The sequence below is a fragment of the Perissodus microlepis genome, chromosome 19, assembly GCF_051167445.1.
Source record: "Perissodus microlepis isolate ML-2025 ecotype Zambia chromosome 19, ASM5116744v1, whole genome shotgun sequence".
NCBI lineage: Eukaryota > Metazoa > Chordata > Actinopteri > Cichliformes > Cichlidae > Perissodus > Perissodus microlepis.
Window position 1 is genome coordinate 8,475,103 of NC_140479.1, and position 27,138 is coordinate 8,502,240.

The 27,138-nt window shown below is 46.0% G+C and overlaps 1 protein-coding gene across 5 annotated transcripts in view; it reads right to left on the reverse strand.

Moving 5' to 3' along the window:
* The window catches only part of LOC146365448 (AT-rich interactive domain-containing protein 1B-like), a 156,832-nt gene that overhangs the window by 99,073 nt on the left and 30,621 nt on the right, over window positions 1-27,138 (reverse strand). For 3 of the 5 annotated variants that reach the window (XM_084915789.1, XM_084915786.1, XM_084915785.1), the window contains exons 3-4: window positions 15,212-15,391; window positions 2,355-2,459 (exon numbers count right to left, since the gene is read on the reverse strand). In XM_084915789.1, the coding sequence (XP_084771915.1) occupies window positions 2,355-2,459; window positions 15,212-15,391 (285 nt within the window). The remainder of the gene's footprint in view (window positions 1-2,354; window positions 2,460-15,211; window positions 15,392-27,138) is intronic. The other 2 variants (XM_084915787.1, XM_084915788.1) reach the window with 1 other exon arrangement.

Sequence of the window (27,138 nt, forward strand, 5' to 3'; positions counted from 1 at the left end):
CCGGTGTCTGCTGCATCAACACATAGGAGAACCCAAAGACGAGCACTAAATTACTTTCACATAAAGTCAAGTCACAGCTCCTGGTCACTGAATTATGGGCCAAGTTCATCTGGTCACAGGATGCTCTTTGCTCTGATTTCACCAGGTTGAGTTTAACCAAAGCTAATGTGAAGAGGCTAGTTTTAATTATACGGCGCCAAATCGCAACAAACAGTCGCCTCAAGGCACTTTATACACTAAGGTGCAGACGACAATCTGACGACCCCCTATGCCCAAGCACTTGGTGACAGGAGGAAGGAAAAACTCCCTTTTAACAGGAAGAAACATCCAGCAGAACCAGACTGGTTCACACGCTGTGGAAGAGAAGCAGAGATTAATAATAGCTGATGATTAAATGCAGAGATGTGTATAAACACACAGCATCATGGGAACCCCCCCCCCCAGCATGACTGAGGGAGGATTCAGGGTCAGGAAAGGAAAGTTTTAAGACTAATCTTAAAAGTAGAGATAGTGTCTGCCTTGCAAATCCAAACGGGTACACGCAATAATGCTAAAAAAAAAGTGGTGTTAAATGCTAATGTGTTATTCTAAATACATCAAAAAGGCTGAAATCAGAGACCCACATTCATGCGTGACTCAGTATCAGGACTGAAGCTACGTGGAAACGCACACATACGACCAGCTGCAGGATGCAAGCTCCCTTTTCTTCCCCAACCTACCAGAAACATTAAAGGGACGGTGATTTCACATTAACAATACAGATACTGCACAGTGATACAGAATACAAGGCGCTCCATATCTCCAATACATTTTCCGAGTCCCGAGGGGAAGTGTGACTTGCATTTGTGATAAGTCACTAAAGCACTTCTCCCTTTGGTCTTCCTTCAAAAATCCCGCCACATCACACAGCAGCCTCGTCCCAAAACAACAACATGACACTCTGCCGACCCGCGCTCCCTCCCTCCTGACGGAGAGAAAGGGGGAAAAGATGACAGCAGCTTTAGATCTGACATCAAATACCGGTGAGAGAGTGAGAAAGAGAGGGGAGGAAAGGGGAAAAAGCGGTTCCATCTCTGCCGTGACAGCTTGCTGGAAGAGCCTGGCAAATGCCGAGCAATTTCTCTCTCCTCTTCTATCTATCCATCTCTCCATCTCTGTGTCTCTCATCAAAACTTGCCGCCGATTAGGATCTGGGCGAGCCACACGCTTTGGATGGGATGTGAAAACTCACGGAGAACCCAAGGGGTAAAACGCCGGGATTAAAGTGGCGAGGGAACGCGTGGTGATGGTGGTGCTGGTTCAAATAGATCGGCCCCCCGACTGCAGTGGCTCCTCGCCTCGCTCTCTCGCTTCGGATTCACACACCGATACATCAAGGCCATTTCTCATTATAGCACAAGGGGGGAGAAAGAGCTTTCATGATGCTGCTTTAGAGAGAAAGACAGAGAGCGAAAGGGAAGGAGGCTAAAGAGTGTGGGAGAGTGAAAATGAAGGAAAAAAGACGAAACGGGCCACATACTGTTAGCACATTACGGACACGTGTGCACGAGGAGGATGACAAATAAAGGGCCGGGCAGACCGTCGGCACACACAGACTTCAGAAGTGTCCGTGCACCAAGAATATTACGGCTCAACTCAAGTTCAGACACTTAATTTAGCTTTTCTTGCAGTTTATTCTGCCGTTCCTGGGGCTGTTCCAAAGTATCGAGTAAATTAAACTGCACACACCTCAAGCAGTGCCAATATTTGCAACCATTTGCAAATGTCTATTTATTCTATTCTTGAAAATGCTGCAGAGCTGCAAGCAGAGAGAGATGATGGAGTAAAAAGCGATTAGGTTGGCCAAAAAAAAAAAAAACTAGAGCAGCCCACATCTCTCCCTTCGTGGATCAGCCTGGTCTCACCATTTCTTCTCAATTACTCCTCCAGCCAACCTGCTCCATGCTTTTCAGCTCGCCCATACGCCAGCAGGCAGCGCTTGTGGGTTTGCATGTGTGACTGCGTCGTGCACGTAGAAGCAACGTCTGCGTCGGCGCATATGCTTTTCTGTGCTCGTGGCCATATGTGTGAGCGAGGGGACGGCACTACAGACCAGGACGCGACACATCTGGGCCTTTACGCCTTTGGCGTGGACGCCAGTCAAAACACAGACGTGAGCTCTGAAATGAGCAAACCCCCTGAGACATCAGAGAAAGGGGCAGGTCACAGGGTGAGCGGAAGAATCTGATTGGGCAGTGAGGTGGATGTGCAGTCAAAAATGACCACGATGCATCTTTGAGGTTTGACTGAACGATGAGACTTTTGTGCAGCAGCGCCTTTTTGCACTTTGGTCCACACGACTGTCAATCACTCACCGGCAGACTAGAGGGGCGGTCGTGGGAGACGTTATCCTCATTGTTAGCCTTCCCAGAATTCCCTGGGGTAGGACCCCTGATGCTGTAGCTCTCCTGCTGGGCCTCCTAAAGAGAAAAACAGGCAGAAAGAAGGGAACGCAGTGTCACTGAGGAAAAGGTTAAAAAATAACAGATTTTTTTCTGCGTTTGTTGACGTTACTATTCGGGCACTGTCACAAAGTATCCACCCGCTTTTCTAAACCGGAATCGCACAAACTCAACAGCCGCTTTGCCTGATGGTGGTGATGGACGTCACCACATAAAGGTGCTCGTTTCAGAGCAGTCTTGTTACAACAGGTGCAAAACACCGTGCCTTCGGGAGACGCTCTCCACCACGCTCTGATATTCAAATGTGGATTCTTGTTGAAAATAGGATTCCTGCTTAAATGCACACGAGAAAAAACTGAGTCAACACATCTTTGTTCTCCTCATTAATACTGGTGGCATGAGCTAAACCGCTGAGTATCCTGGAGCTGAAGTATCAGTTACATCACAGATTGAGCGTCTTCAGCCGTGATGACAAGAGTCTGCAAGCGAGAGTGTGCAGAGCGTTGGGTTTGCAGGACCGCAACAAACATTCCCAGTTAGATCAAGTCTGAACACAAAGAGGCCGTTTCACAGGGAGCGCGAGCGTTACAGTACAGGTGGCTGGAAAAGCATCCAAACACACACCCATCAGCACGCCATAGCCACCAATTCATTTCAACCAAATCCTCGCCTAACCACCCACTAATCCTCCAGACATACGCACGCTCGCACAAACACACACCCGTGCACACACTCCTATTGTTCAATCCAAGTCATTTTCTTTCCCTCTGTAATCACAAGCCTATCTAGTGTAAACCAATTTTCTCGCCATTGTCGGAGGTGTTGCCCTCTCCCTCCCTCTGCATCTCTCCCTCCTTCGCTCTCACTCTTCTTTTCATTCACCACGACGGTCGTTCCTCCATCACGTTAAGCGTCTGCGGCACAATAGCAACTTGTTAAAGAGCTCCGAGTGGAAGGATTAGTGATAACTGATCGGCGAGACACAGCGAGAGATCACGCACAAGTGCCCGCGTGCACAGTCCCGCATAATATACAGTACACGCACGCCGCACGCAAACACACGTCTTTGGGTATTTTACTTTGAAAATCCATTTTTCCCCACAGTTTGATTTCTTATCTGTTGTGTGATTATATTGTAGTAGGTGGGCAATATTCCTGTCAGAAAGGTGATATAATTTTGTAGCTGGAGATTATCCTCCACAGCGAGAGATGTATCATGTGGAAATTGATCTATTATTAGAGCATTAAATGTGTAATCGTTTGTGGATCCAGGCTAGAAATGATGTAGGAATAATACGGCACGTCTGGAGATCCTTAAGAAAATCTGATATGGAGTTGGTTTCTTAAGCTTCTGTGTGGAGGCTGCTTTAACAGCACACGGGGAAGGTGACACACTCACTGCAACTTCTACTGTTTGCCTAAATGACTTTTTATACATTGCTTTTTGATGCTTACCTATTTTACCTTGATGCCTTTTATATATAAAGTGAAGCACTTTCATTTTTCCTTTTATTCTACGTGGAACACAATTAAACTCAGCTCGCCTCACGTTTAAATACATATTTAAATGATTAAGTTCTTCACTAATGCACCAAATCAAAAACAGCCGAATGCTTTTTAAACACCCCGATGTTTCCTGAACTGTTCATAAAAGTGTTTAAATAAATTCCACACACATTTAAAGTACGGCTCCCGAAGCTGGTCCTGGAGCGTCGCTTTGCTTCATGTCCCTCAAACTGCTTCACATGTTGTTAATATTTCATCACATAATCCTCTCCACAGCTGACAGACTGTGATTGTTCTGATTTCACAGTTTTACATATTTCACTTTCTCAAAATCTAAACTGGAAACGGTCCAACTGAAAAAAACAATGCATTATGAAGTAACTGATTGCTTCTTATGGAAACAGGAAACTCAAAATAAGAACGTCACAAAGTGACATTTTTAAACAACAAACTCTTTCTTTTTGTTTCATTTCACATGTTCACACTTTGTGTAGGTGACAAAACAAAGGAGACTGATTATTTCAAGAATTTTAACGGATAACTTGTGTTGTTGTTTTTTATTATTGTGTCTCTGCATGTGGCAACTCTGCAGTCAGAGGTGACTGGATCCATCCAAACATCAATAGCATCGATACCGGTGCTGTTATTGGATATTTTGTTTCAGAATGTAGCTTTAAATAAATGAGTTCTTTTAAATGTAGAAACAAAATCTTTGAACTGTCGCGTCCATTTTTATTTTTCATCTAAAACACATTTAAACAGTCTAAAGTATCCAACAGCACTATGCTCTGCGGCTGATGTCACTTTTTTCATCTCGAATAATAAAAACAAAATGAAATCAGTCACCGAAATAAATCAAACACGGAGCAATGATCACGCCCCACCAGCTCATCGCTTCATACCAGCACCCCTCCTTAGCTGGAGGGGAAACCCCGGAACAGGATGGGACCAATCACTGGGTCACGTGTCCTCCCAGATGTGGGTGTGTGCACGGAGACGTTAACAACAGGCTCACAGCGAAGAATGGAGGTGCTATTTTAAAAAGAAAGCCATGCTAGTTTCCTTGTCAGGGCCCTCGGCAAACCATGTGTATGTGCACGCACCCCCCCCCGTGTTTGTCACGAGGGGGAGGGAGGGCTGGATGCACGCCAAACGTCAGGCTTTTATTACACAGAGACCCAGCTTAGACACAAGCGCACCTCCACAGGTAAATAACGGCCCGGGGAAGGAGGGAGGAGGAGGAGCGGGGGGTTTGGGAGAGGTGGACACGTGCACGGATGCAGACGCTCGCACACTGAACAGAAGAGCGGCTGCTGACCCAACTCCAATATTTACTCAGGCATGAGTCTCTCGTGTGAGCGCGCGCATACTCGGGGGGATTTCTGTTTTAAGTGGGTCAAAGTGAGGTTCATACTACTGTTTACACTCATGTTCTTACATCATTACTGTCAACTGTAATATGGACCGAGAGGGAGGGAGGGACGGGAGGGAGGGACGGGGAAAGGAGACGCAAAAGAAGTGGAAAAGGAAAAAAGTTGAAGGCTGGAAAAAAGTGAGAGCGGAACAACATCAGAGGCAAATGAAGGAGTGCTGCGAGTGCATCCTTTCATTTGAGTTTTTTCCAGTCCATTGTCTCAAAATCCCATTTCCCAGCTAATTTAGAAGCTTCTAAAATACACTCAACTCCATACCTTAAGCCTAAGGCCACAGCTAATCCTGTCTTCACACACGCACACGCAGACACGCTCATTCATCCTCCGTGCTTTTGAAAAGACTTCATCTTGGCATAGTAGACACGAACGAAGGATATTGAAGGCAAGCGTTTGAAGTACATGAGGGAATGCAGGAATCAAACTGTGAGTTAAATGCTATTAGACAGCTGTGTGGAGAGGCAGTGTAATATTAGATTTGATTGAATAGATGACTGCTGAATGTGGTGTAATATATAGAGCCGGAGAGGCTTTATGCAGACGTAAATCAATATTGCAGCACCACCTTAATCCCAGCCACTCAGGAGCGCGAGTCAGCCGGCGAGCGGGGAAACGCGTGGCTGTTGCGCGCCGTCGACTTGTTTTCCAGACTTTCGAGCGCTTTTAAAAGTAACTCGCAAAAATTCCAGCCTGGGATTTATTCTGTTTCTATATCGAAACGCCGCCTCGTACGGAGGCCGCACTCAAACGGTAATCACGACACGCATCTTACGCTTTCTTTTCTTTTCGGCTCACAGCTCATTTAAGAAGGTTGTATCGGGCCTTTTTGGTTGGTTGCACCGCACACTTTCCGACTCTCTATTCCAGCAGGGAGCAAGGTGAAATGTTGCCTCGCTTTGCTTGTATGAGTTTGATTGTCTGTCTTGGGAAAGAAAGAAAGAAAATAAAAAGCAATGAAGCTCGTATGACAGCGAGCAAAAGCTACTTGATGGCACGGCGGAAACAACAGAGAGCGAGCAGAGCCAAATTCAAAGCGTTTAAGTGAAGCTGATTTTGACTGACAGCCGTCTTGATCGTTGTTTCTTTTTATTCGTTCTTGAGCCGTGATGAAAATATGTGGCTTACTTAATCTACACTGTACATAACATGGATGTGAACATCTGTGCAGCCGATGTGGGGGCAGCCGAGCCCGCTGTGGGGGCAGCACAGCGTCCTGCTCAAATCCAAGCCTGCCTGCTCAATACGGGAGGAAAATGATTTCTCACCAGCATTTTATTTCCACTCTGCTTTCCTCCCCTAATATATTCTATTTATTTCTACTTTTTCTGCTAACCTTCACTCAAAATCTACCCTCCTCTCCGTTTTTATTTGCAACCCTCCTCTTGCTTCGTGCTTCATCCGTCGCTCTTCCTGCTTCCATCTTTCCATCCCACTGACACGTCTCCATCACCACCCCTTCCTCCACTCTGATTCCTTTCATCAACATCACCTCCACACCTCCTGTTTCTCTTCTTCCCGTCTCCTCTGCTCATGACTACGAAATAAATTAGTCACCCCCCCAATTCCCCTGCACCTTAGCAAATGCACATCTCCACAAAATCTGACGCTAATGCCATTAATATTCATTAAAAATTAAGCCTAATTGCATGTCTTTAGGAGAGAGGCCCTATTTCTGCATGCACACGCACACACACACACACACATGCATTTGGCCACCACCTCTTGCCATATTACAGCAAGGACAGGGCATCTCTGTTGTCCACACGCACACCCACATACTGTGGGACCATGTGATGCAAAGGTCACGCTAACCCTCAGCAGAAAAATCACCTGGGAGAAGCTTCATAAAACCCAACCAAGTGGTTCCTGTGGCTTAACATAAAAAAGAAATGAATTATAATAATAATAAAGACATAAACGGAACAGAACAAGTCACAAAACGAGAGAAAACCCACCGCCTCACTGGTCCCCGGAGTAAAAGTTGTGTGTTTCATTTATACACCATCACAATCACCCAGCTCGCCTCCAGCCGTGGACTGAGCCGCACTCGTGTTGTTTTGCGAGTCACTGACAATCAAACTGTTGTGCTGTTCAGGTTTAAGGACGTGCTGGTCCGTGAATGTCTTGAATGTCAGTAATTACAGTTGAATACAGTATTTTTTTTTATTCATTTGTCTGAGCTGTTAACAAAGGAAACGTTGGTTTAAAAAAAAAAAAACATAACACACACTCGGGAGAGGCGGGGCGGGGGAGGTGGGGGAGGGAGGCAGGACATCCATATTCAACACCCCGCGTTCGCGCACACACACACACACACACACACACACACACACACACACACACACACACGCTTGCACCAATCAGGCTGACTGAACTATAATTGAAGCAACAATCAGCAGTGAGAGCAAACTCTGTGCTGCAAAATGGGACAAATCACCGCCGGTTGTCATGTTCTCGCCTTTCATATTTTCTTGACACTTGGATGTTTTGATCCATTTTAGAATATTTGAAAGACACTGCTGTTACACGTGCAGTTGAAATGCATTGCTGCTTTTGTCACTGTCAGTCCATGTAAATGATGAGCGTTTATTCCAACATACAGCCCGTTATTATCATCAGGGAAAAGGTGACCGTTTGATTGGAAATAGCTGCGTTCGCGAGGACGTGTGTGCGCTCGCCTATATACTTGATGCACACACACTCTGCTCACAAGTCTATCTTAATAGGTCCATTTGTAGCAGGACCTGTTCTAGTGCTGTGTCCTTCAGATTGGATTCTATCTCAGCAATCCCCCTGACCTTTAGCACAAAGAGACGACAAGAGAGGACCACACACGCGGACACACACGTGTGCACACACAGCCTCAAGTAAGCTTTCCTGTTTGCTTATACAAACACACAGACACACACGCGGCTTGTGTACAGGCCTTCCCCCAGGAGTGATGTCACAGCTAACAGCGCTAGCTGCCACTGCCAGGGCTTTCATGTTTTATTCCTCTGCACAGGCTAATCAAATAAAAGCCAGTCTTTTTAACCATCTTCACTTCATACAGTCTTTGCAAGTCCCTGTCACCGCCACCCCCGGCCGCCCATTCACTTCAATTGCTTTGGCTCACATTTAAAAGAGGACATCCACCCAAACCGGTGTACACCCACATGACTTTTGCTGAAGCACGGAGGAACGCCATCGTGTTGGCGAGCTCGACTTTGACTGTGACATTCTTTTTTGGTGTTTTCTCTTTCTTTCCCTGTCTGTGAAGTCTGTATCCAGGAACAAATGTAGCGGCATTTCCTAACAAATGGCAGCTAAATGAGGCCCCTAGGGTGCTGTGCCGCTAACTACCGGCCCCCTTTCTTTCTGAGCCATTATGATTGTCCTAACCGTTCCAAAAACACCTCTCCTGTTCTCGCTCATTTGCATTTGAATTGCAGCTCCGGCTGTACAAAAACAAACATAAATCAAAAAAAGAGGGAAAAAAGGGAGAGAAAAAACATTGGCGTATTCTGGCCGAGCAATTAGCGAGTGTCAGTCAATGTGGAGGTAAAAGAGAAAAACCACACGCCCGCACGCACACACACTAAATTAAAAACATTGTCTCAAAGACACGCGGACGCACTGTCACACATGCTCGTACACAGAAGAACGCGAGCTGACATATTGTATGTGCTTTAAATATACATTTTCAAATTTATCATTTAGTTTCGTGCTGAAAACTCATCAAGCTTAAGTGCTCGTCAGCGGTGGCCAATCACAGTGTGGCAGGCCCAGGGTTGCCGTGGCGATATGCGGGGACATTTAGAGGACTCCGATAAACTCTGCCATTTAAAAGGTTATGACAATTAACGCGGCTCTCCGCAAATTACCACTGCCAGACCTTTACCCACGGACGCCTCTCTCTCCCTCTTATCACCTTGCGCCCAGCCTCGCTCTCTCTCTCTCTCTCTCCTCCTCCTCTCTATTTCGCCATATGCCCTCCATTTCCGCAGCCTACCCCACCCCTCCCTCCGCCCGCCCCCCCTTCCAGCCAGCAGCACTTTTAATATCCCGTTAATTAACAGAGTTCTTCACTTAATATTCAAATGGTGACCAATTAATGACATTGAACTTTAGGTGCCCCACCCACCCACACAACACACACACACACACCTTTACTCCAATTCCTATCACTTCCTATTGAATCTCCCTCACACACACACCGCTTCACGGCTCTCATTTCCTCCTCTCCTTCCCCTCAACCTCTCCGCCATCACCAAGGTGAGCTCCCATTTCCGTGTGATTGAAAGAGTTTGTGAGGCAGCTGAGCAAGTATACAGCGAGGGGGTAATAAAGTCAGAGGGGGGAGGGGGCCGCAGAAAGGCACCGTGGCCTTTTAATTAACCTGGTGTGATTAAAAGCGGGGGTGGCGGAGGGTGGGGGAAAGGGCCTGCTGCTGTAGCCGGGTGGGGGCAGAGAGGTGACAGACAGGAAATAGGAAATGACAAACTGGAAGTGGGCCCAATCGATGAACCCGCATGTGGGAATTTGACATGTATGCAAATCTAGTGTAATGTGTTACAAAACGGTGCATTAAAGTAATCTGATTCCTTTGCGGTTGTAAGATTAGTTTTTCTGCTCGAGATGCAGTTTTTACTTTTTCAAATAAATGTTTACACATTTCCTTATTTTATCAACCTCGACTCTTTTGTTCTTTGGTCGTTCTGTTGGAGCTTTGCTGCCGTGCTGGGATCTTTGTCCTGTCGATGACCCAGTTCGAGCCAAGCTTTAGTCACACAGATGGCCTCACTTTGGTATACAGAGGAGGTCAAGACCCACCCAAATCTTCATCCCTCCTCCACCGTGCTGACAGCTGGTGTGAGGTGCTGGGTTTCCTCATCATAGACAAACATCTGCACTCTGGTGTCGTCGTTGTTCCTGCAGTCTTGTGGTTCTTTCAGATAAAACTTGCTTTCTCCAGCAACCCTACCAAACAAGTCCTACCTGTTCAGGCTCTAATTGTACTGACATGAACTTTAACCCCGAACACGCTCTTGGGTTTTTGCAGTTTCTCTGAGCGTTGCACAATCTGACCTTGGGGGGGAATTTGCTGGAATGTGCACTTCTTCAGTGCAACAAACTGGCAAAACGTCTGCTTTTACAGATGTGCTCACGCTCTCTGATAACGAATTCATCCAGTGCAGCACCTGGATTAGCAGCACCGGGCTGCTACGACTCTCTGAATTCCCATGGAAGCAGTAAAGCTGGACTTGCCTGTTTTGAATGTATTTTGGGAAACACAGAAACACTCTGCAACGCTCAAAATAACCGGTAAATGCACTGCTTAACACGCAGAATCACTCAGGGAAATTGTGAGTTCTTTAGATATAATTTAAATATAGCTTGGTGTCAGAATATAACATCTGCATCCACCTGGCTGTCTCCCAGTTTTCTGTGCTACTTCTGATATTTTACAGATGCACGTCTCTCGCAAGGTTTTGCTGTTCACCTTTTCAGAGTTTTGATGAGTGACGCAGCGCTGCACAGCAGGCACACATGCAGCAGTTACTATCCAATTCAAGGTAAAGCTGAAGGAAAGTGCGTTAAAAGGAGACCTGCAAGCCTTGTCGTGTTTTTCTTCTTTCCTCTGACAGCTGACACGGATGGAAAACCGTTGTGCTCAAGTCACTAGAAAGCATCTAACCCAATGAATCAGCTTCCTCCCATGTAGGTCCCTGCAAAGAGGCCGCGTCTCCTCCAATCAGCTGAGAGTTCATCTATACTAAAGCATCCCTCCCCAGGGGCTACTCTCAGGCAGGAAGGGGAAACAGTCAACAGAGAAATTGGAATCAGTTTCACAAAAGAGAGTGGGATGGGTAGTATTTTTTTTCCACTCACTTCCTTTTCCAAAAGCTAGCAGTCAAATCCAGATGACTCCAGCAGTCACCCAAAAACCGCTGAATAGAACATGCAGCATAGAGTTTAAACAAGCCTATATTCTGTTGCATGTAATTACTCTGCAAACATCAATTTAACACACTGTTCCTCAGTGAAACATTAAATAGTGTGGAGTAGCTGATCAGAGCCTGCGCCGTGTCCTTATAACGTTATGAGTTTAAGTCTGGCAGTTGGCCAACGTTGCATTTCACCCCCTCCAGTCTATCCTGTCACACTGTGTTGTATACTACCCAATAAAGCAAACACGGCATAAAAAATTATCTCCAAATTCTTGAAATTATAGCGCTCTCGTTTTCGTTTTTATGAGGCAGAGTGTGTAACGCGGTAACAAAATATCACTCGCTTAATCTGCCGTGCGTCAAGCGTAATACAGCCATCAAGAGAAAGAAAGGGCACACGTTTCCTCCTTTTAAGTGATTTGTCTCACAACGGAGCTGGCGCTAACACTCAGGGTCGCCATATTTATAGGGCGTCTTTAAACTTTACTTCCAGAAAAACGGGCTTTTGAATATTTTTCCACATAGCAGGAGTAATTCTTGTTACAATTTTATTTTTTAAAGAGGATTAATCCCACAGGATTTGGTGGAAATTGACACGTTCATATACAAACAATCGAGTAGTTCACGTGGTAAAAACAAGGGTCAAATAAAGGACAAACTTCACTGTTACTCATAATCATGGCTTTAAAAATATCTGCCTTTCTCAAACAGCCATTCAAAATCTACCAGCACATGCACTTTTATTTTTTCAAAGCGCACTTCTTCCCTGGTGGAAAATATATATATATTTTTACTTTTTGTATGAGCCTTGATGTCTTCAAAATGCCTTTTTAGCCTTCTTTGCTCCTTGCAATCAGATGAGGTCACAGCAGTGCAATAGACTCAAAGAAAGGCAGCGTTTTCACTTCGATTTGTTACAAAACCAGCTAATAGCGGTCGGTTGCAGAGCAAATTCTGTGTCAAAGGCAGCTGGAATGGTTCCATCAACTGGAGGATGTCCTCTGGCTAGGGTTAATGGGAGTGGAGTGGGGGAAAGGAACTGCGGAGAGTGCCGGAAGAACAAAATAAAGAACTTTTCAGCTTGGATTTCTCAGAGTAATGCGGGGTCAAAAAACAGGGGTCAATACCACAATGACATCCTAATCTGGCACACGCTGGCGATGGCGCGTATGCGTGTAATCCGCTCTGTGCGGCTCGCATCATGTCTCATTTCAGCCCAGAATCACAGACAAAGGTCACCATTTGACCTTTTCGCAGCTCCGAATTGCCGCGGTGCACTCAGCTGATTAGTGTACACGCAGACACAGTGTACAAAAGTGACAGGAAGCCACACGCTCGCTCAGAACAGAAAAATGAAAGCGATACAGCGCTGAGCTGAAGGCACACAAAACCCATTTGTAATCTTGGCTGAGCTCGCCGCGTACGTTCAATTTTCCAACGTGTTTACCTCTCGGATCCAAAATCAAAGCCGGCGACCGCCTTTCTTTGTTCTTTAAATTTATTCTGGTATTTCCTGGTATTTTGTTTCCCTCTCGAAAATCCTCTCTCGCTCAATCGATGACCAATTAACTTTGTCTTAATGCCACCGCGCTTGCTTGGTTTTGTTATGTTTAAAATGTCATGTTTTTTAATGATCAATATTGTGAATTTTCAGTAATTACTGCAGCACAAACTGCTGAAATACTGGAAATGTTTGGCTACTTGCACATGTATGCCTGTACATGCTAAAGATCCACTTTGTTCCTAATAATATGTAAAGTCTGTCTGTAAATGGCTGCAACATAACTGCATCCAAGCCAGGAGCTTATTAGAAGATGGAAAGAATAACTTTAGCCGGGTCTTTAGTGTGACAGACAGGCAGGAACCAGGAGGTGGCGACTCACTGCCTGCTGTGCTATAGCAACATTAAATGTTGCACCGTTGTTTCAACACGCAGGAAGGGCGCCGTGATTACAGGTAAAGATGGTGGGAAGCTGCCGAAGGTATCGAGGCTTTCATGTAGCCGTAACAAGCTTGTGCGCCTGCCCTTAAAGGAGCACGCTTGCATAACAATGAAAAACAGAGGGAGACCAGCTCCCCGGTCAGCGCAGAAGTTGGCATAGCAACCAATACGGGACTTATCAGCACAGGTGAAATGGCTTCGGCCAATGGGAGCACTCGAGCAGAACTACCTGGTATATAAATGTCAGCGTGGGTCAATTGCCGCCGCGTGATCAGCAATGATGAAAACACACCATTACTGTCACCAAATGTCAACGCGGCCATGGATCTCAGCCGCTCCCAGTTAGAGTGACTAATGTTTGCTCAGCAGGCTGCACAGTCTGTGTGTGTGAGCATGTTAAGTGAGGAAACAAGAGTAAGAGCGTTTTCAGCGTGAGACAAAAGGCGCGCTGGCTGAAACATTCACTCAGCATGAAAATTGCTATATGCTAACACTGATGAGTTCCTTTTTTGACAACCTGCTTTTGTGCCAACGATGGCTTTTTGCTCGGTGTTCAAGTCTGCCGAAGAAAGTTTTAACTACGTCTCGGTAAATGACAGTATAACAGCTAACCGCCGCCGCCAAACGGCAGTCAGCCTGCGCAGATACTGAACAACTACTAACGACCTATCCAGTGCATGTGCTGGATGACGTCTCTTTGCGTGGATGTTCTCTGTAATGAAGGACAACATGCATCATTATAGAGGGAAAGCATCCTGATCCGTGTTGCAGTGTGCAGTGCTCAGTCGTGCACTGGCTGCATGCATATCATCACCACATATCTGCAGCTGCACTGTGATGTTACTGGAAATGCTCAATCCATATTAATGCACGCTATTTTATGTACTTTTTTATTTGCCACTTCAGCCTTTTGCCTCACACTGAAGTGCTCTTTTTTTAGGCAATCCTGACTGAATTAAACTAAATGCCTTTATCAGCTACGATCCTGCGGAAGGGCTCGCAGCACCACCGTTTCCATAATCTGACATATCCAGTTCAAACTGATCTTCTTTCCTCCTCTTCAGTCTGTCCTTTCCCATCCACTTCTTCTGTAATCTCTCCCGTCTTGTCCCGTTTTATTTTCTTTCCTTTGGTCTGTTTTGCTCTCTCTGTAATGATCCAGGGCAACACTGCGAGCCAGAGTCACTCCATGCGGGCTGATAGATAGATCCCTCTGGCTGCAGAGTGGATGGGAAACACATGGGCAGACTTCACTCAAATCTGAAAAAACAACTGCTTGAAGCCAGCTTCCCAGTGGAAATCTTCTACAGAACATCACGCTAAAACTTGGCAGGATGCGTCTCGATCCATATCTGCAGAACAGGCCCTTTGTTGTTCTGAGAATTCAGTTTGCACTGGCAGGCCTGTGCTCATTGAAAATATACAATATGTGTTTATAAGCTATGATTGTCCAATCTCCGAAACACGCATTGCATGCAAATGTTTCTGCACAGTGTTCGTGCTTCGAGAAAACAGTTAAATATTTTGAAACGCAGAGAGTGAGCTCTACCTAAAATATGTCTCATGAATAATGCGAAAGAGTAATGGGCCTGGACCACACACACACAAACACACACATGCACACACAACTCGGGTTTTCATATCTTGTGGGACATCTAATTGACATAATGCTTTCCCTAACCCTAACCCAATTGTATCTTCAAACATGTGGGGACCAGCATTTTTGGTCCCCACAAAGACATGAATACATGTGCACACACACAGTTTCTCTGTTGAGATGCTTTTTCCAATCTCAGCACAACTCAAACATTAAAAAGATTTGGATGAAACCTTGTGGTATTGATTAATTATGGCTACTATTTATTTTTTCCTCATGTAAAGGGGAAGTAAACGTGAACGTGTGCACAGCTGTTTCCTGCAGGAAGCATCACTGGTCTCAGTTTAGGGCCCGTGTGCTGGTACCTGTTGCAGTGGCGGCCGGGGCTGCAGGTAGGAGCTCGGGGTTGGTCCTGGAGGAGTCTGATGAGGGGGGCTGAAGTACGGAGGGGTTCCCTGCTGCCCCCCTTGCTGCTGCTGCTGTTGCTGCTGCTGTTGCTGCTGGCTGTACCCAACCATCCCCTGTTGGCCATATGGCACCACCTGCTGAAACAACCAACCACATGACAGTTAGAAGGGAGGTATTAAGGTCAGGACTGAGAGCAAGACTTTCACTTTAAATTAAAAGCAATGCAGAGAGGGTGCCAGGTGCAATTAGTAGGATATCAGAGCAGGCGGCAAGTAACATACTGCAGTAGTCAATCATACATTTGCCAAAAGCAAAAGCATCCCACACAGGTCTACACAAACTGCCCCTTATCTTTTTTTTCCAATTCATGTGATTGTCCCTGAGCGAGAGGCTCTTAATTTAGCTCCGAGCAGGCTGACACGCACCTCCCAGCAGCCCTCTGCCTAATGAACTCACGCTGCAGAAACCGCTAACTTTATGTCCTCTGCCTTGCCAAAGCATCCCGCTCTCTACATTAACTCCGACTCGGACAACTCGCAGATGGGATGAAGTGCGCCGGATATTACTGTAGTCCCCGTCCCAGGCCGTGACCTTAATGAGGGACATGCGGATGAGCCACGGCGTTCCAGAGCAAGAGCGGTTAAAAAACTAACTCAGGAGGGCGAAGCCATGCCAAGTGCCAATGCTGCATTACATGGTGGTTATGAGAGAGAATGTGAACAGGGGATGCATGTAACAAGCTGGCACAAATACAAATCTAGCCTTAATCCCTTCTTGTCATTTGTTATGACTACAAACAGCGCCAGGTGCTCCTCGCTCCTCTGCGGATTTCCTATGGAGGCTGGGGTTTTCTCATCACGCGCACGCACATAAACACACATTATTAAACAACATTTACGACCACGGGTGAAGCAATATGACAGCACGTTTCATGTCATATTTCTTCCCCATTATGTCATGTGGCTTATTTTTATTCCGCCAGGAGCTCTGCCGCAAACTCATTAAACGCGCACACAGGCTGTAATTTGGGGCGCGAGCGAAGCCGTGCGCCCCGAGTCCTAAACTTTAAAATGTCCCTTTAAATCTCCTGTGGCAGGCTTGGCAAAGTAAAACTCAAACTCACAGTGATTTATAGAGGATGGCGTTAGAGGAGACTCCACCGTGACGTAACCGCCGCACTGCTGCCTCGTCAGATTAAAAGCAAGGCTGGAGTTTTACTGTGACTCTCGTGAGCGAGGAAACCCACTCGTAAAACTGATGGCTGGTGCAAAAATATTAAAATCTGATCCGGCTGCAGAGGAACAGTTGAGATTAACACATTTCAAACAGGTTTGAAGAGTACCTTCCTTTGAGTGGGTCGTAAAAAAAGAAATATTCTCGCCGCACCGGCAGAAGCTTTTTGACTCTCTGAATGGAGATGATTGGACAATGTGGAATACTTTTCACTTCAGTGGAAATTTGATTAGGAAGGACAGGTTTCTGCGCACGAGTGTGTGTGAGTGTGTTGTGCTTCGAGTGTGAGAGTGTGTCATTAGGCCGATGAGACAGACAGGGTGAGATCAGTCTAGCTGGCAGAGAGGTTAATAGCATGGCCCCGCTCATGCCAACAGCACCACTGGATTCATTACTGCAAGCCGGGGAAACACACACACACATGCACATGCACGCACACACACACATGCACGTGCACACACACACACACACAGTATCTGACTCCGACATACTTAAATGAATGCACAGTCGTCTGTTCACAGGGATTTGCTAAAGTAAGAAATACAAACAAACTCTCTCCCTCTGTCTGTCACACACGCCATTAGCTGTGGATCAAAGCCACTCCGACTTAACAGAAGCAACTCTATCCCGCGATCGGTGATGACAGGCCGCCGTAACACTGTGGGTCTCGACTGGAATGCTGCTGTTCCGGGATTGGTCAGGATCGGGTCGCCATGGAGATCGAGACCAGACAACCACGGGTGGGTTTCTTTCCTCCTCAGACAAATATGATGACAGGCAGGCCGACGGATACGGACAGACAGTGACAGATAGACGGAGGAGCAGACAGACGTGGGCAGCGTGACAGACAAATCACAGAAAAACAGGTCCAACAGAGAGAGCGTGTTTCGGTTCGCACCTCCAGAAAAGATCCTCTTAGTGCTACAAATACCCTCCTTACAAAGGATGGAAAGCTAAGGAGCAGATAATAAACTACACCGGATTCGGTCTGGTCTTTGAATTTGGATATAAAAATGCAGTTTGGACCCATCAGTGTCACAACTGCTAACTCTCTTTGTTTTCTATTAGAAGGAAGCTGCTGTAAGCGTGTAAATATAGCAGCTCTTCAAGTTTTCAAAATGCAGTAACTTACAGTTTGAGTCCTGTGAGGCTTTAGGTGCATTCCTTTTTATCTGAGGCTACCCGGCTGATTACAGCACTAACAGTGGCTGCATATCATTTAGAGGCCTTGTATTGTGCTCACAGAGACCCTTACATGGATCAAAGCCACTGTTAATGTAATTAGTGCTATTACAGCTTCTCCTGCTAGGACTGGTCAAAATGTGTGCTGTGAACAAACTGATTAAATAACTGCACATTTTATTTTTTTAAAGCGATGGTTCATTTTTAGTGTGGCTCTTATTGTACTGCTGAGTACTTGGCTAGCCCACTGTCCTCCACTGCACTGATTATGAAGTGTGGACACGGATGATGTCGTGGAAAAGTGTGGGATCACCTGTGTGGTGCTCTCAGGTAGGAATCGGGTTCATAAAAACACGAGAATGCACAAGAATTGATATGAATGCATATTCATTCTTTTCATTTATATGTAAATGAACGATGTTTAATAATGTGATAGATAGTTACATATGTGCTCAGGTCAGCTGTATGGTGTCCCTGCGATCCTGATCAGAACAATCAAACGTACATTCATGTGTGAGAAATGATACCAATCGATTCATCGATGAAACACATCGACACAAGTGGCAGATTTTACAGGTTTGAACAATGTTGGAAATATTTGGGACAGTGTGACAGTTATTAATGCAGCCTTCGTAAGCACGTCGCTAACATCAATACTAACACAAATGTTTTTCAGATATGTAGCATGTGGTTCACAGGAACACACACTCTGTCCACAGCGAGCCACTTGGACAGTCTGTAGAGGAATTAAGGCTGAATTAGACTCCACAAGAAGTGCTTCATTCAACATCATCATCATCGTATCACAAGCATTAGCAAAGCGAGCAGTGGACTTTCATTGACAGGAAGTGTAAGAGGCTTTAATTGCTGTGAATGGATGGCTGTGGCTGAGTTTCTTCATCCTCTTTCATCACCGAATGCAGAATATGTGCTACTTTCAACAACACCACTCTCCCAGCTGATCGCCCATTAACCAGCAGCACTGCCGTCTGCATGGGCCGCTCCTACATCAGCCCACTGTTTAAATGTACAGCCAAGGAGTTTATAGCGCCATCAATTCAATTTTATTTATACAGCGCCAAATCACAACAACAGTCACCTGAAGGTGCTTTATACTGTAAAGTAGACACTACAATAAAAACACAGAGAAACACCCAACAATCATGTGACCCCCTATGAGCAGCACTTTGGCGACAGTGGGAAGGAAAAACTCCCTTTTAACAGGAAGAAACCTCCGACAGAACCAGGCTCAGGGAGGGGCGGGGCCATCTGCTGTGATTGGTTGGGGTGAGAGAAGGAAGACAGGATAAAGACAAAATAACAAGTATTATTCAGTGCAGAGAGGTCTACTAATACATACTGAATGAAGACACGCAGTGCATCATGGGAACCTCCCAGCAGCCCACACCTATTGCAGCATAACTAAGGGAGGATTCAGGGTCACCTGGTCCAGCCCTAACTATATGCTTTAGCAAAAAGGAAAGTCTGAAGCCTAATCTTAAAAGTAGAGATAGTGTCTGTCTCCCGAATCCAAACTGGAAGCTGGTTCCACAGAAGAGGGGCCTGAAAACTGAAGGCTCTGCCACCCATTCTACTTTTAAATACTCTAGGAACAACAAGTAGGCCTGCAGAGCGAGAGCGAAGTGCTCTAATAGGGTGATATGGTACTACAAGGTCATTAAGATAAGATGGGGCCATCAAAGGTGGTTATTCTGAAAAACAGATTTTCTGTAGTTAAATGAACATTTGAGAAGAGCTGCTGCCAAAAACACAAGCAGGTACACAGACAGTCGGGGAAGGCAGCAGAAGAGCCAAACGAGAAGGAGGCAGAAACGCCGACAGTCAGTCAAATCAGTACACAGAGGCAGCAGGCTGACTGGAGGTCTAACAAGTAGCAACCTGTCACTGTGGCTTTGGGAGGGAAGAGAGAGTCATTCAAATGCAGCTTCTGTTTGATTGCTGGGCTCGACTGTATGAATGTACTGTACCTGCTGAGTACACACCAGCTGTCTGAAACCTGATTCTCTTTGACTGAGAATATGCTCGGTGATAAACAGACTCGCTGTGCTGCCTGTTACAACAATAAAAATAACTGCTGGAAGTAGAAAATAAGACCATTTTCTGCCTTTTCCCTCCACTCAGGTGTGTGGAAGCCGACAAAATAACAGTGCGCTTTATCCAGAGTCTTGGCAGGCACACAGTGTCAAATAAATGTCTGTAATGAAATGACAACAGATGTGAAGTGCTGTAGGGAGAAATGACGCAGAATAGACGTCCTGTGAAGCAAATAATTCACCATAAACTGCAGAAACAGTGTGATGAAAACAAAAGCCTTGGCGGCATATTAAGATACAAAGACACAAACACGAGCGCAAACACTGAGAATAACTCAATCAAAAATCTATCAAAACAAGACTCGTATGAAAAGGCAGACAATATCTTCCTGCTCTGCAAATGGTGGGAATAAATAGCTGCGCTAACCCTCATTCAAGGCGGCTGTGTGTGTGTGTGTGTGTATGTGCACATGTGCATGTGCCTTAAATCAGCCGTTTAAAAACCTTGCACGGAACAAGGCGCTGCTTGTAATTCAATTGGGCCAATGAGCAATAGACAGGAATTTTCATAACACTGTCAAAGCGCCGCTACGGGTGGCTGCTGGCCGGGACCACAGGTTGCCCATTTTTGAGTGACAGATGGACTCAGCCAACCAGAGCGCTAAGCGGTGCCACCACCCCAACCCCTAAACGCACTCGTACGCACGCACTGACAGGCCTGACAGGCCCGCACATCACAGGCTCGCCATTAACATTCACGTGCCATTGTGCTCGTCGGCCACCAAGAAGCTGCTGCTTAAAATGGAAAAGTTAAAAAGTGTTGCAAGAAGCGGGAAGTTCGATGAGCTGACAAAAGACTGAACCAGAGGCTGAAAGAAAAAAAAGCAGATACAAAGTGGCAAAGGAAGATGTTTAGAGACAGAGATGGATAGATAGTCGGAGGGGAGATAGAGGACGGGTGTTACACTCTGCCATACTTAAAGCCACAGATAAAGCGATGGTTCACGTGATAAAGACGGAGAGGGACAGATAGAGAAAGTGATGCAGACGTACAGATATGTGGAGAGAAAAAGTAAAGCACAGGAAGGAAGATGAGCCTGAGAGCAGGGATAGGGATAATGCAAAATAGCAATAAAGATAAAACCGTATGAGAGAGGAAGGGCAGCAAGACGGCAGATACAAGAACAGCTCTGGATACGAGGCCTGCGCACGCTTTAAGGATGGACGTGATGCACAGCAGCAAGAAGTCAACAGGCTGGACAGGGCGGCAGCTCAACGAGGCGCTGCTATCATCATAAAGTGACCAAAGAGCAAACGTGAAGTATCACCAGTATGCTATCAGTGTATGAAAATGCTGCGGGCAGTCGGTAAAATACCACAGAAAAAAAACAGTTTTCCAAATATTTAATGTTGTTTTTGTTGCCGTTTCATCATCAGCCTCCAATTTTAATTTTTTCATTCTGGGATGAAAAACTCTTTAATTTCCTCTGCATGACGCATCGTGTCCACCAGCAAAAAAATCAAGCGGATTCAGCATAAATATTCTGAATAGTCACCAAACAGGCTGCTGTCTCTCTGAGGCCTCCGATCTATACATGCATCACAGCACCAGCCTCACATCATCTGATCAGGACATCATTTATCAATAAAACTGATTTGACCATAACCTAATCCTATAATGAAAGCTGCTGATCAAAGTTGGTCCCAAACAAAGTTAATAATATTAACCTAAATAAACTAAAACTAGGTGTTATAATAATAAAAAACTGTTTGGTAACTGAAATAAAAGAGAAAAAATTCAAAGTTCTAAAATGAATGAAAATGAAAGTAAAATATGGAGGAAATGTTCCCAGTTTGGTCTGTTTCAGCCAGAGAGACGAGGCTTTGAGCTGATGCTTCTTTCACACACTGATAAATGTGATACATGACATATTACAGTTCAAAAACAGAAATACAAATAAAAACTAAATTACTTCAGACACTTTAGGTCAGCACGGTGTTGAAGTGGGCACTCCCACAGTCCAGAGACAGGCCTGTTCGTTTAACTGGTGATTCTAAACTGACCACAGGTGTGACAGTGAGTGATGGTCTGTGTCTGTGAGTGACTGGGATCGACTCCAGACGCCCTGCAACTCTGAGCCGGCTGACCGGCTACGAAAACGCATGAAAACTGCAGTAACTGCGTTTCCAGAGGTCGTTTTTCCTTTTTTAAATGACAAAAGTCTTCTTTAACGACTCCACGGAGCTCCAAATCCCTCCTGTAACACCTCCGAGTCGCTACAGTGTATCTGCATGCTTGGCACCTTCTAACGATCGACGGCCTTTTCACAGCTGAATTATAGTCACGCTGGTTAATCATAGCATCATTCAAAGACTGAATGTGACTATGCAAAAGCTGGCTGCATTACAATAATGACATTTGTAAACACAGCGCAAAATGAAACAGTGGATATTTTCTTTTCCATATTTACATTCTCCGGCAGGTCGGCAGGTCTTAAAGTGAACTTAATGGCGGATAATCAAAGGAAATTTCAGCGAGGGAGCACAGCGGGGAAAAGGTACGAGAGAAATGGCAGTGCTGACAGATCTGTCAGTCAAAACAGTGAAAACGTGCAGCGGTATCAGGATAAATCTCAGGACTGCTTTTTGTAACGTGGAAATAAAAACATTTCAACATCATTTAAATGCTCACACAGAATCACAAAGCCAAATTAGAATTCAGAGGCCGTTATTTGTTGTTGAAATTTTTAGGAAAAATCACCATTTCCTAATTGTTTGACTCTATCTTGTCATTTTTGGAAACGCTCGGCTCGTTGCCGCCTGTGGCTCGAGCTAAAGATGCTTTTGTTTCATGTTGTGCAGCTGATGCTTTCGAGTCAAACTCGGCTCTGATCTTTTGTGGGAATTTGACTTTTTCTCTCATTTTCAAGATGAGCCGACGTCTAAAGCGCCGTAACCGTGCACACGTTCTGCTGCGGCACAAGGACGTGAATATCGCCTCCTGCCATCTCTGCAATGCAAAAGGCTGACGTGCAAAGAACAGCACCGGGCTGCAGCCGTCAGGAGCTTATTATTCCACTCCGGACCAAAACAAATCAACCAGTGTCTCCAGCTTTGTGTGGTGATAAGATCAGCCACTCGGAGTCAATACCACATCCAGCGGTGAATTGCAAACGAAGGTGAGTCCCTTAATGAAATGCAAAGTGTCGGAGGCGAGGATCAGCACCAACGGGCCCATGATTAAACATAAGGGAGAAGGAGAGGGGACGCATCACGGCTCTCGTCATCGCTCTCCTATCTCTCTCCCCCCAAGGTGACGCCGCTCTCCGTCTCTCTCTCTCCATACTTCTCTTTGATCTCTCTGTCTTTGGCTCCTCCCCCTCCTCATACACTGGGAGGCCCTTGACACCTAAGCTCATTCCTCGGGTGCCGAGGGAGAAAAAACTGAGGGAGAGGAGGGATATGCAGCACTCCCATGCCAGCAAATCTGGAGCCAAATATTAAAGATACAAAAAATAAATTCATTTTAAAAAAGGCACGTGAATTCGCCGGCATTTTTCTGCACAGTGCACTTCATATACTGCAAGATTTTTCTCTTCCCAAATGAAAACATAAGCCCGTCTTTTGAAGGAGCGTGACTTCTTGACCCGCTGATAGCATCAAATCGCTCTGACGGGCGAGAGAACGCGAGCAGACAGTGTAGCCATCAACCGATAGACGCACGGCGAGCTTTTTTATATTTCCATCTTGGATCCTTTTCTGAAGGCTGCTCTCTGCCCCCCGTCTGCCTCTCTTTATTTTTCCCTCTAATTCTCAGTTTCTGCTCGCATCAATTGATGGGAAAAAAACATGCACAAAGGGAGCGCTCGTCACTGGCATTTTATTGCTGGCTGACTAGCAGTGGCTCTGTTGTTCCAGGCAGAGTGTTAATGGAGACATTTGGAGAGGCAGAGCAGGCCAGGTTAATGCTTTCTGTAATGTGTGTGTGAACAGCCGTTTATTTATTTCATTTTTTCCTTTTTTTTGCGAGACGCTCTGGGCCCTGCGCCACCGGCTCCAAATGTTTTTCACCTACTAAACTCCTGACCCCAATCTGACGCCAAGACAGACAGAAACGCGAGGGGAAATTGAGAAAGAGGCAGTGAGAAAAAAGCAAATGTGATTCAGCGAGGGTCAAACGTGGACCTAAATAAGCAAGGGAGGAGGAGGAGGGCGAAGAGCGGGTGAAGTGAAAAGGATTCAAGTGCTGATAATGAGGGAGGTACAGCCAGCTATCCCAAAATAAAAAACAGATCGGTGCCATGTCTTGACACAGAATTTCTCAATGATTATACTGGAAATTCAGAAGGAACGCCAAATAACACCAGCTCAGACTCAAACTCAACTCCGTCCTGACAGATAGAAAATAATCATCATGAAATTACCAAGAAAAGAAGGCTCACGACACATGTAAACATCACAACTGAGCGCAAAATAGCCCCGAAACGTCTTTCAGATCAATCATTCCGACACACGCCGGCTCGGCTCATTTTTCACCGCTTGCTGTGATGACAGGCTTGAACTTGTGTAGGAGTCATGTCAATTACATCTGAACGAGGAGAAGGTGGAGGGGAAGGGGAGGGGTTGCTTTGAGTTGGGGGGAAAAAAAACGCTTTTTCGCCATTAGCGGTCACCGTGAGCTCAGGAGATTATACTCGTATTTTACATCCCCTGCTGCGAGGCTGTCTTTCTGGGACGCTGACACGACGAGGCGCCGCCTTGTTAAATGACAGCGACACAATGGATGGCTGAGCCGCTTCTGTGCGCCGCAGATCAATCAGGCGCTGGCGGCGTGATGATGACGGGGTTAAAGGGTTAAGGGCAGGTAGGCATTTTTGGAAGGATTGGCTCTTCAGACGACGAGCACGCAGCGCCTTTAATAACTTATGTCGCTGAAGTCGATCCACGCCAACGCACTCGTAGGCACGCCGCCGTCTCCCTGCTGCCATAGTTCACGTTACGTGATTTGTTATTTAAAATGTGTAAAGACTACAAATACAGGACACCTGCTCTGCTCTTCTTGGACTCTGCGGCCTGATTGGCTGCCGCTTTCATAGTTGTGCCTACAACTACCATATTAGGGATATCCCCTCTCTATGACATCATAGAGATCCAAGAGCAGAAAAAATGTTCATAGACCAAACGTTTCGAGCAGCCTCATCCAGGGATCAAGTTAAATATGAGTTACGTCAGCGGCCTCCAACCTTTTTTGTGAGATGGACCGGTTTATGTCCGACAGTATTTTCATGGACCGGCCTTTAAGGTGTCGTGGATAAATACAACAAAATAAAACCAGTACCGGTACCAAAAAAAAGAAGATTTATCCATAACACACGGGGAAAGACCCAGGGAAACCGCGTTAACAATAAAACCGATAAAAACCCTGAAAACCATAAATTTCACACCTGAGCTTCAACTCTCGCGGCCCGGTATCAAATCAGTCCCTGGCCCAGGGGTTGGGGGCCGCTGGGTTAGCTGTTTCCATGATGCTGACCTCTTTTGATGGTGTGTGTCTGTGTGTGTGTTGGTGGGGGCCCTGAGCCGAGCTGTAATTTCTGTTTGGTGAATGTAGACAGAAAATAGTTCCTCCATCCCAGTTTTGTAGCTCTTCCTTTTTTGGGGCTAACCAGGTTATGATTCCTGGAAAGCAGTGCTGCTGCTAATTTGTGCCCTCTGGTTACATCCAATTTAAGTGAAGGCAGCAAAAGCATGAGATGGATGAGCAGCCTGAGAGTTTGAGTTTGTTTGGAGGTAAACTGACCGTTTAAATAAGTAAATATATTTTTAAAAGCTGCTCTCTTGAAAACATTCAAACTTAGATGGACGTTTATTCGCTTGTTTAACATCCAGGCTATACAAACAGGCCCCATCTTCGTCTGCTCCTGTTACAAAGCAGCAGCCGAATCCAGGTAACAGCGTTATTATGCTGTGCTGTCTCAGATGTTGACGCCATGTCACATCTCAGCACTTCCGCACTCCGCAGTACAAATGAAGCCCAGAAAGTGAGATGCCAGACTTGACCTGCGTAAGAATCCATCTAATCTGGATGGAAACTGAGATGAATTCTCCGTGAGCCAATTAGAGCAGCCACTAATCCCTCTGTAACTCGGCAAAGACGTAAAGCATCCCCTTTCTTTTCCCTCTCTTTCGCGCTCCCTCCGTTTCGCTCCGCTTTCATCTCCCGGCTCTTTTATCTTATCAGCAGGCACGTATAGAGCGCCGCAGACTCAGAGCGCCGAGCCCGGATCTTTCAAAAACACACCGTTTGTGACGTTTTACACCCGCTCGCCGCGTTCAGCACAAAATAATATCAAATCCCAACATTGCTTCACCTCTCTGAGCAAGAGCGATGGAGGACTAATGCAACAGTGAGAAATAACTGACAGCTGCGTTTGTGAAAAAGTATAATCCACAGGCTCAAATATAAATACACTAATAACTGTGGATAAAGCATGTTGCTATGTGTTTGAGCGTAGACACAAGTCCATCTTTCTTGTGCTACAGAGCATATAGAAGCTTTACAGTGACATAACTGATAACATCACTTAAACCACTCTGGATGGGAGGGGTTTTCCCCCACCCCCTTCCAGTTAATGACCATGTAGCATGGGCTCCATGCGGCATTTGATTGGCTGAGAGCCACTCCACAGCAGCGGGGTAATAAAAGTTACAAATGAGAGCAGGCTATTAGAGCCATTGACGTGCGTAGGCTAGCTTGCTAATTAATTGATCCCGAAACTTCATCTGTTCTGTAGCCAGAGAGGAACCCTTAATTAATCAGCCTTTCCATATCGTTGTCTTCCTGTTCTTTCAATCCGGCTCGCTCTGTTCTTTACACCCCTTCCTCCTCGCTCCCTCTCTCCTAATGCCTGTTTTAATTGTGAGGTGAGAATGCTCGGGGTCCCGTGGGTTGGTGTGGAGAGCTGGTCTGAAGGTGGAGGAGCTGGAACAAAGACAGTGCGCGTCATGTGCACCGGCGTGGATGACATTAGCGGGGAGCCTGCGACGTTTCAAGAGCTTTTCAAAAGAGGGAGGGCTGTGGTGAAGCTGGAGTGGTCCCCTTTGCACCCCACCCCTCCTCTCACTCCATCTTTCCTGGCAGAGGGGCTGATTTAGTGGGGCTTCCCAGCCATCCGTCAGAGCCGGCAGCACAGGCTGCATTAACCCCAGAGACACCCGGGGCCCCTGAGTGCTTCCGAGTGGCCCTCTCTCGACGTCGGTGAGGCTACGGTCAGATGACTTCTCCACATCAGGACGTGGACGGTTAATGACATCGGCAGCTTTTAGTAAAGAAAGTGCGTCTGTGTGGAACTTGACGGCAACACGGGGAGGGAAAGCAAAAGACATACGGAGGGCTGAGGGTAACCGATGAACTC